Source organism: Xenopus laevis, chromosome 5L (genome assembly GCF_017654675.1).
Source record: "Xenopus laevis strain J_2021 chromosome 5L, Xenopus_laevis_v10.1, whole genome shotgun sequence".
NCBI classification, from domain to species: domain Eukaryota; kingdom Metazoa; phylum Chordata; class Amphibia; order Anura; family Pipidae; genus Xenopus; species Xenopus laevis.
In genome coordinates, this window is record NC_054379.1 from 83,583,514 (window position 1) to 83,593,097 (window position 9,584).

At 37.2% G+C, this 9,584-nt stretch overlaps 1 protein-coding gene across 4 annotated transcripts in view; it reads left to right on the plus strand.

The window, feature by feature from the left end:
- bves.L (blood vessel epicardial substance L homeolog) overlaps positions 1-9,111 on the plus strand; it is a 35,996-nt gene extending 26,885 nt beyond the window's left edge. The window contains 4 exon segments of one of the 4 annotated variants that reach the window (NM_001087672.1): positions 312-476; positions 2,804-2,942; positions 4,833-4,936; positions 8,635-9,105. In NM_001087672.1, coding sequence (NP_001081141.1) covers positions 312-476; positions 2,804-2,942; positions 4,833-4,900 — 372 coding nt within the window. In that variant the 3' untranslated portion in view covers positions 4,901-4,936; positions 8,635-9,105. 4 annotated transcript variants of the gene reach the window in all.
- The last annotated feature ends 473 nt before the right edge of the window (positions 9,112-9,584 follow it).

The window sequence follows — 9,584 nt, forward strand, 5'->3', positions numbered from 1 at the left end:
ACCTTAGTATTATATAAAGTTGTGCACAAATCTAAGACCATATTCGATTTTATGAGGAAAGATTATTTCCTTATTCAATTGCAGATTGTCCCATAGAGCCAGAGAAAATTCAATGAGAAAAACGTATCTCCCTGTTTATCACATAAAAACTCTATTGAAGTCTAGGGGGAAACTGGAACTGAATCTGATCTAAGTTTTCATGTGATCAACCATAAAATAACCGTTTCTCATTAATTTTAAACTGGCTATTAATATGAAACCATAAAAGAGAATGGTTTTATTGTTAATATTTGTACCTTTTGTTTTATTAGGTCACTATCACAGCCGATGACAACTGTGTGTTTTTGTGCTGGTCTCGAGAAAGGCTAACCTATTTTTTAGAATCAGAACCTTTTCTTTATGAGATCTTTAAATATTTGATTGGTAAAGACATTACAACCAAACTATACTCGCTCAATGATCCCACACTGGGAAAGGTAAGAGTAATTTCTTATAGTATTTGCAAATTCCTGTCGTCATTTCCTTGTGCTAGGGGGCAAGAAATGGGTCCACGCAATATTTAAGATCATTTTTTTCCCGTAAATACAAATATTAAGCTTTGAACAAATTACTACTTTTCTGGTGTCATTTTTAGTGGTGTTGGCGGGGGTTACCTTTCCTGGGTTAAAGTTTAGTATATGGCCTTTAGGGAAACAACACAGCAGTCTTCATAGCCATTTTTCTTTTTAAAGGAAAACTATACCCCCCCAAACAATGTAGGTCTCTATTAAAAGATACTGAGTAAAAAAGCTCATGTGTAAAACCCTGCTTCATGTAAATGAACCATAATCATAATAATATACTTTTTTAGTAGTATGTGCCATTGGGTAATCATAAATAGAAAATTGCCATTTTAAAAAATAAGGGCCGCCCCCTGAGATCATAAGATTCACTGTGTACACATACAAACCATACATGTTCGGTCACATGAGCCAATTAACAGACAGAGTTCTGCCTTTTGCTTCCTCACTTCTTCCTGTTACAGTTAGTGTTGTAGTATTTCTGGTCAGGTGATCTCTGAGGCAGCACAGATAGAGTCACGAAATGGTGGTTCAAGGCAAGAGATGTAAAAGGGCAATATTTATGTAAATATATATTCCAGTTTGGTAAGATTCTTTAATATGTCATTCAATTTGATATAAACTATCTGTTGCTTAAGTATTCATTTTGGGGGTATAGTTTTCCTTTAAAGAAAGTTGGTGGGCTAAGCACTTTCCAGTTGAAAAAGCTTGCAATTGTTATTATAGTTCTTCATAACGTATTTGCATGTAATAAACGAGCCATGAATATCCTGTAAAATATCCTGTAAATTCTAATCACTTCCAGTAAAACACAACTGTAAAAGATCGCTCTGGCTCCCCATAATTCCTTCACCCAGGTGCTCAGTCCTCAGTGTCCCCACTGTTTAATAGTAACAAACTTGGAATATTGGACGGAACTTCTGGAAAAGGCTTTATTGTAGGAGGCTGCTAGTCAAACACCTAACGCGTTTCGGGATTATCTCCCTTAATCATAGGCTGTGGTCAGGCCCGGACTGGCAATCTGTGGGTTCTGGCAAATGCCAGAGGGGCTGCTGTATGTTGTCGTAGAAAGTCAATATTAATTGGGCTGGTGAGGGGCTTTTTGGGCCTCTGTATACCTGAAATGTGACAGGGCCTATTTTGATTCTCAGTCCAGACCTGGCTATGGTGTTTGACCAGCAGCCTGCTACAATAAAGCCCTTTCCAGAAGTGCCATCCAATATTCCAAGTTTGTTCCTGTAAATTCTATCGTTATAAATGGTGCTTAGTGATGTCATTGGTTATAATCATTGCATAGTGATGTCATTTGTGACATGCGACCCTTGGAAACTTTTATAATAAATAAACTACCTCCTGTTGTAAAATATGAGGATACTGGACAGAATCAACGTAGTCTTCTCAGATTATAATGCCACCCACTTTTAATTGGTTAAAACTGCCAATCTTCCCCCAACTATGGTTTGATAGGCTTTCTCGTTGGCTATTTAATTAAAACATTAATGCTTCTGCCAAAATTGAAGGGCCTGATTGGCCTGTAATTGCTATTGTCTGATGTTTAACAGTTGGGAATGCACTGGGTGCCCCTTGGAAACTGTTCAGCCATTGACTACATTACAACACACTGACAGAACTATTATGTAGACATTCTGAATTTATCTTTAGAAAGAAGGATGTGACGAGTTTAAAAGGTATTACAGTAAAGTCTAATGTTAAAATAAATGCATTAAAGGGGATGTTCGCCTTTCAGACAGTAGTCCAAGTCATAACTAAATTATCTTTATTATTTTAAATGTTTCCTTGTAAAGATATAAAAATACACACCAAAGAAGCCATGGATCAGCGCTGCTCAAGCTCTCTCAGCTCTCTTCTCTCTCTCTGGGATCGACAATACACTAACTGTAAAGATATGCAGGCTGCGGAATAAGGAAGTTCAGGACTGAATCTGCACTGCACATGCCCTTTCTCTGCTGCTTCATTTGCATATATTTGACCAGATTAGCTCAATCTTCCCAACCAATAAAAATAAAAAAGATACATTTTAAAAAATGTTTTTTATGACACGGGCTGTTAATTGCGCTTACTATTGTCCAAAAGGTTAACATTTCATTTAACTTTTATAAATTGGTCATGCTAAGCTGTTATGAAGGGGTAACCATGCATCCCATAGCGAGATAAAAGAAGAAGAAACATTCTCGAAGACATATGAACTAAGATGGAATTTGTTTTGTTTCACATCTGTACAGAAGAGAAAGCTAGACACACAGCCTAGTCTCTGCTCCCAGCTGTCTGTAATGGAGATGAGAAACAGCTTGGCCAGCACAAATGACAATGAAGATGGCTTGCAGAACTTTCTGAGAGGAACCTCTACTACCTCATCACAGCGTAAGTAGCACTCTATTAAATTGATTTTATACCTGTCCATGTTTTATATAATCATAAATATAAACAGTTCGTATGAAGCAGGGATAAGTGTTTGTTTTATAATTGAAGGCATGAGCTGGAAACCCTCCCACTAGCACAGATTTCAGTAAAACTTTACCGAATGCATTTTGTAATAAAAACATGATGTATGCTACAGGCTACTCTAGAGTGCTTTGGAAATTGAAATCAGATTGGACTGAACAACTGAACTAACACATCCGGTATCTTTTTGATTTTGAGTTCTATCGTTCACATAAGAAAAATGAACCAAATTGTTTTACCTATAAGTTTTAATCTGTAGAGGAATGTTTATGTAAACACTCTACAGGTTTATGACTTGTTAAAACTGGAAAGGAAAAAATAATACGGGGCTACTTCACGGATCATGTTTTTTAGTAGCTGAAGGCACAGCACTAATGTGCACAGAGCATCACTCTATAGACTGTAAATTGTCTGTAAAATGCTTGTTGTCCGATGATAGTGGCCTGTATAAGCACTTCTTAGGCTATTTAGGCTGCTTTGGTCTTTTTGGCAACTCATTTTTGGGCTGCTTAAAATGCAGCCCTCAAAGTACCCAAATTAGCCTCTTGGGCAAATCTGATATTCATGTGTTTGCATTACTCTGCCAAGTGCTTACATAATAAACTGCAGATGAGATAAGTCAGCTAGTATGGTAGATCCCATTAGTTCAAAATGTCATTATAAATCACAGATTTTAAGATATATCTAGTTACTAGGTCTGATTAACTCTGTACCCAACAGGGGTGTGCTCTAAGAACATCTAAAGCCGTATAGTATGCTGTTTGCACATATTTAACCATCTAATATTCAGGTAGATCAGATTTGAAAAAGGGTGATATTTCTAGATGGAAATTTGGACAGACTAGGGGCATTACTGTTTATAACTGGGGTGATTATTTTTTAATAGTGGGTATGGTTCTGTACTGCAGTTTATTTTATTGTATATCTTGCCCTACCTTTTGCTGTGTCATTGACCCATCAGCTTCTGCAGATGGGCGCAGCTTATGTGTAGTAAGTTATTTATTTTTTTTAAATATATAATTGTTACTTAATAAATAAGAATAGGAAATATAGTCATTTTAAATATCAGACTTCAATTGTAAACCCATATTAATTGGCCATACACAAAGAAAGATCCACTCATTTAGTCCGGTCACCAGATACTGACTGCATTAATATCCTGAATCAATGCAATTCTTTGCCAAGCCCTTAATCATTTTAGGCCCATATACAGGCCAGGAGGATCCTACCTCAGACATTGATGGCTGAGTGAGTAGCCAGTGTCTGCTTGTATAGGGAAAAAGGGGGGATTCACCTCGCACACCCTGGCCTTCAGGAACTCTGCCGGGTGCTCAAATATCTGGGGGGATCGGCACCCCCCTAGAACAATGGTCAAGGAAAAAAGGCAATGGCACACCAGGCACGATCAAGCAGGGAAAACCCCTGCAGAAATTTATTTGTTTGCACATGATGTCAAGCTTGACAAAGGGGACCACCCCGAAACGTTGCATCGTGTGCAAATAAATTTCTGCAAGGGTTTTCCCTGCTTGATCGTGCCTGGTGTGCCATTGCCTTTTTTCCTTGATGCTTGTATAGGGACACATGTTCAGGCTTTGTAAGATCTCAGCTTTATTTTCCATGTACGTGATTTGATTTTTAGCTCCCACAATCCTTAAGCACCCAGAATATTTATACATAGTTCCTGAGATTTGTGCACAACTGCTGTTAAATATCTCTATAACCATAAAATTAAAATGTCAACTCAGTTGTAATATATGTAAAATGCTTGTTACTTGATTAAAATAACTAACCATCTGCTTTTATATTAAGGAAATAAGCAGCAAGAGTTCTATAATGCATATGGAGTGGGCCCTTTGTCGCATGCTGTTTTCTGTTGATTACCTCTGTGTTAAAAACAAAGAATCATTCATAAGGTATTGACTGATCATTTTAGAGTTTTATTTTGAGCTATTATTTCCTAAATTCTTACTTATTTACAGTTTAAATGAAATAAATGTATCTTAAACGGAATGGCACTCATCACGACTGCAGACAGTCTAAAAATGTCGGCCTTATGCTGTGATGGCTTTTTATTTGTAAGCTGGTTTGGGCATAAAGGGTACTTTATTTACACCCTCTATGCACATCATAGCACTCAAGTGTTCTAGTTTCTAATAGTTAACAAGACATTATAGGACTATCTGTTTTCCATAAAATGGACTATAAATCCCATACCATACTTTAGTTAAAACGAATGATAGCATTTACAGCACTTGATAGAGGCCATAAATAGCATCTGTGTAGCCTGTACGTTTCAGTCAATACTTGTTATAACATTAGAAGAACTTTCTGGTCATGTAGTATTGAAATACCTCTGTGCAGTTAACAACTTTTTACTTTTTTTTTTCCATAAGAATTTCTTTACTGGACATTGTTTTGCCCCCCATGATTCATTCCACAGTTTAGTCAACTCTTTGTTAGAAATTTAGCATTCACCTTGTGAAAATCAAGTATCGGTCTTTACCATGCTGTCAGAGGCCCCTTTTTAGTGACACGCTTTAAAACCTTTTATTTATTTTTGTACTTTCCCTGGGTATATTTATAAATGTGTTACATCGAACTCCTTTCCAGAACTAGGTGTGGGTGGGGAACGCACCTGTCTAGGGTTCAATCTTTGTGAAAAAAAGGGGGGAGATGTAGTCCAAGAAAATGTTTATTGCAGTTTGATTGCTCACACTGACTGTCAGTAGCAGTTCCTAGTCTCTCCCTTTCTTTTAACTTGGTATGTGTCTGTCACTAACACTGCCAAATAGTGGGTAATGATGTGGGAGTCCATTTAGTCCAACTGAGATCCTGAGAAAAGGAAAAATGTTCAATGTGTGTGTGTATGTGCACGCTTTGTGTTAAAAATATTTTGCTCCAAATTTTGCCAAGGAGTGCATGATAAAAGTAAGAATTTATGACTTGGCAATATCCCTGGTATCATATTGTTGTTCTGGCTGTTCTAAGCCGAGCTACTACTTTCCAGTTCATGAAATCACCAGCAACAGGTTACTGAAATGACTTATAGGCGACGTCCATGTTAGGATCAGCTTGTAGTAGGAAGGTGACATTAATATTCTGAGCCAATCTGCAGGCTTTCTTCTTTTTCAGCTAATTTTGAAGCATTATATTTTAATTGCATTTCAAGACGTATTCATCATCAAAACCCTGCCTGGTATCTAGGATAAGGACACACCCTACCTACCCCTTTACCGTTTTAATTCAACTGGATGTTTCCAATGAAAAGACTACTATAGTATTAAATTACCTTTTGCAAAGGGGAAAAGGTTACGTGAGGAGATTTTAGCTGAGCTGATCACAAAGAATGAGAGAGAAATAATGACAGATGTAGGTATCCTGTTTCTCAAGATGTTTTTCACAATAGATTACATTTTGGAAATTTTTCATTGGTCTGAAAATGGAATGAAATCCATGTTTTGTGCTCAACCCCTTTTTTTCTGGATCTTCCTGTCGTAATAATTACTGAGTATGAAATATGGTAATTGGGTCTAAATCATTCTCAAGTGAGTTTGGTATTTGTGGCCTGACACAGAGTCTCACCACTTGGATATCCAGTACACCTATGAATATGAGGTTCAAGGAGCTTGTATTTAATCTAGGAAAAAAAACATTTTCAAATGATAGCTACTTTTCTAGTATAAGGATTTCTGCTGGAAAAGCAGGCTGGATATTGCCACAATATCACAATACGGACTATTAAATTTTAAATTAGATTAAATACTTTTTCCAATAACTTTAACTTTTCTGAAATCTGTGCTTTGCATGTCTCTTTTCCCGATTAATGCTAGCTGCTTAAAGGAGAAACAAACCCTTAAAAAAAAAACCCCTATCCCCTACCCTACATAGACCCCCTCCCTCCTCCCCCCCCAGCCTAGCTGCTACCCCTGGCAAATGCCCCTTACTCTTTACTTACCACTCCATGCAGATTCTGTCCAGCGGAGTTCACAGGCGCCATCTTTTTCTCTTCAGTAATCTTCGGAATGAGACCGGCGAAGTGGCTCATGCACAGTTGGAGCAATTTTCTGTTTCGGGACAACTGCGCATGCGGCGAAACTCACGAAAATTTATCTCATTCCAAAGATAACCAAAGCGGCTGAAGATGGTGCTTGTGAACTCTGCTGGACAGAATTTGCATTGAGGGGTAAGTAAAGAGAGGGGGGGCAGCTAGGCTGGGGAGGAAAAGGGAGGGGGGGTCTATGTAGGGTAGGGTTTTTTTTTATTAAAGGAAAACTATACCCCCAAAATGAATACTTAAGCAACAAAATAGTTTATATCATATTAAATAATCTTATCAAACTGGAATATATATTTAAGTAAATCTTGCCCTTTTACATCTCTTGCCTTGAACGACCATTTCGTGATGGTCTGTGTGTTGCCTCAGAGATCACATAGAAATACTACAACTCTAACTGTAACAGGAAGAAGACACAACTCTGTCTGTTAATTGGCTCATGTGAACTAACAAGTATAGTTTGTTTGATTTGTTTGTGTGCACCGTGAGTCGTACGATCCCAGAGGGTGGCCCTTGTTTTTTAAATGACAATTTTCTATTTATGATTACCCAATGGCACATACTACTAGAAAAGTATATTATTATGAAAATGATTTCTTTACATGAATCAGGATTTTACATATGAGCTGTTTTATGCAATATCTTTTTATAGAAACCTACATTGTTTGGGACGTATAGTTTTCTTTTAAGGGTTTGTTTCTACTTTAACTGTTGTTAGTTAAAGTCAGTGCAAATGCAGTCATACAAAGCCTCCTCCTCATTATACCTTTCTATGTTGATCTTATGAGTTTGATCTGGAGTTGCTTATTGAGTAACTGGTCATCAGATCAGTTGCAAACCAGGGACTTTATGCAAGCTGCTGTGCTGATATTGTAGCATTCAAATGTGCAGCCAACCTAGCTGGAATATATAGAAGTGTGACCTACTTTTTATATGAACTGGTAACCTTACAATAGGCATCCCAACAGCAGTTCATTTGCTCAAGCCAACATAGTGATTTATTTTAACTTGAAACATTCTAATTACCATGCACACTGATTAACATAATTGGCCTGTTGATATATATGGAAGATGATGACCCCCTGATACAATAGTGTTCAGAGCTTTCAACCTAAGTGCTTAAAGGGAATGTAAAGTCAAAAAATAAAAGCAAATTTACAGGTTCACATCTATAGCTTCAGTTTTGTTTTATTTTTTGCATTTACAAATCTGTATTGTTTTTAAAAAAGTGATCCCCTTGTCTCATGCAGTAGTTTTGGGCAGTAGGAAAACAGCGTGTGGGGTTGTTTCTCACCAAGGTTAGCATTAGTTAGAAACAAACATGAAACAAACCCTGCATTCTAATTTCCTGCTGTCCAGAACTGGGAAAGATTCTGATCATTCAAGTAGTGCAGCCGATGGCCATCAGAGAACTTTCAAAATTGGCTTTAATTTTTGACATTTCACCCCATATAAAATCGTGGTTCTCTAAGTTACCATGTAAGAGCAGCAGTCAACCAATGCTACCTCAGTAAATGAGAAAATATAAGTCCTAATATACTGTTTGTGTTCACTTAGCAGGTTATTCTCCCTCAATGAGAGCATCATCAAAGATGAAACCTATTGAGGAGGATGCTGAGGATGACGTCTTCAAGCCAGCATATTCACCAAAAATCTAAATTTTCACAGTCACAGAGTCCACGAGGCAGTTATATCTAGCAGAACAATGGCTGATTTCAGAAGGCACAACAACTGTTCCATTGTTTCTTCCTTTCTATTCTAAAAATGCTTTCCAAGCAATATACAATATTGTTTTGGTATACATAATAGAAATAATACACCAAAGCCTCATGTATTTTACACTTTTTGTTTTTCTTCACAGAAATACCTTATGAAATATATCACAAGCCTTAAGTTGCTATCATATTGTCCTTAAAGCACATATAGATATGTTGGGACTGTATTTTAGATGGAGCCAAAACGTTTCACATTTAATAATGAATGCAGTGTTTTAATTTTGTATTTATTTATATAAACTATAGTAGCTGATTCAAAGGGCTTGACACTGTGTAACTTATTTCGTTTGGGACCTCTGCTATTTCCTAAAGCAAGATTTGTCTCTGCTCCTAGAACTCCTTATCTGTTTATTAGACCTCATTTTTCTGTTTATCCCCCAGTAAAAATTAAGCTTTCTTTCTAAAGAATTTCTGGATACTGGCAGCATTGAGCCTGGTGATAACATAGAGGTTGAAGCTGAATTGTGCTGGTTGGTGCACAGATTCTCTATAAAGCAGAGGGACTTGAAATCCCAGTATCTATCCCAGTATTCATCATGGAATAAGATGGGAGAGTGGTTGAATAACTAAGTCAGAGAAACCTGTGTCTCAACCACTTTAGTTATTGTTAGTTTGCTGCTTCCTGGAGCTATCTTCCCCCTCTTCCCTTTTTGTAGTTTTCAGGGGTGTTTGACAATTTTTAGAATCTGTTTGATAGGATATAAAAGGTCCAGTCTCTGCTCCCCAGGTGTC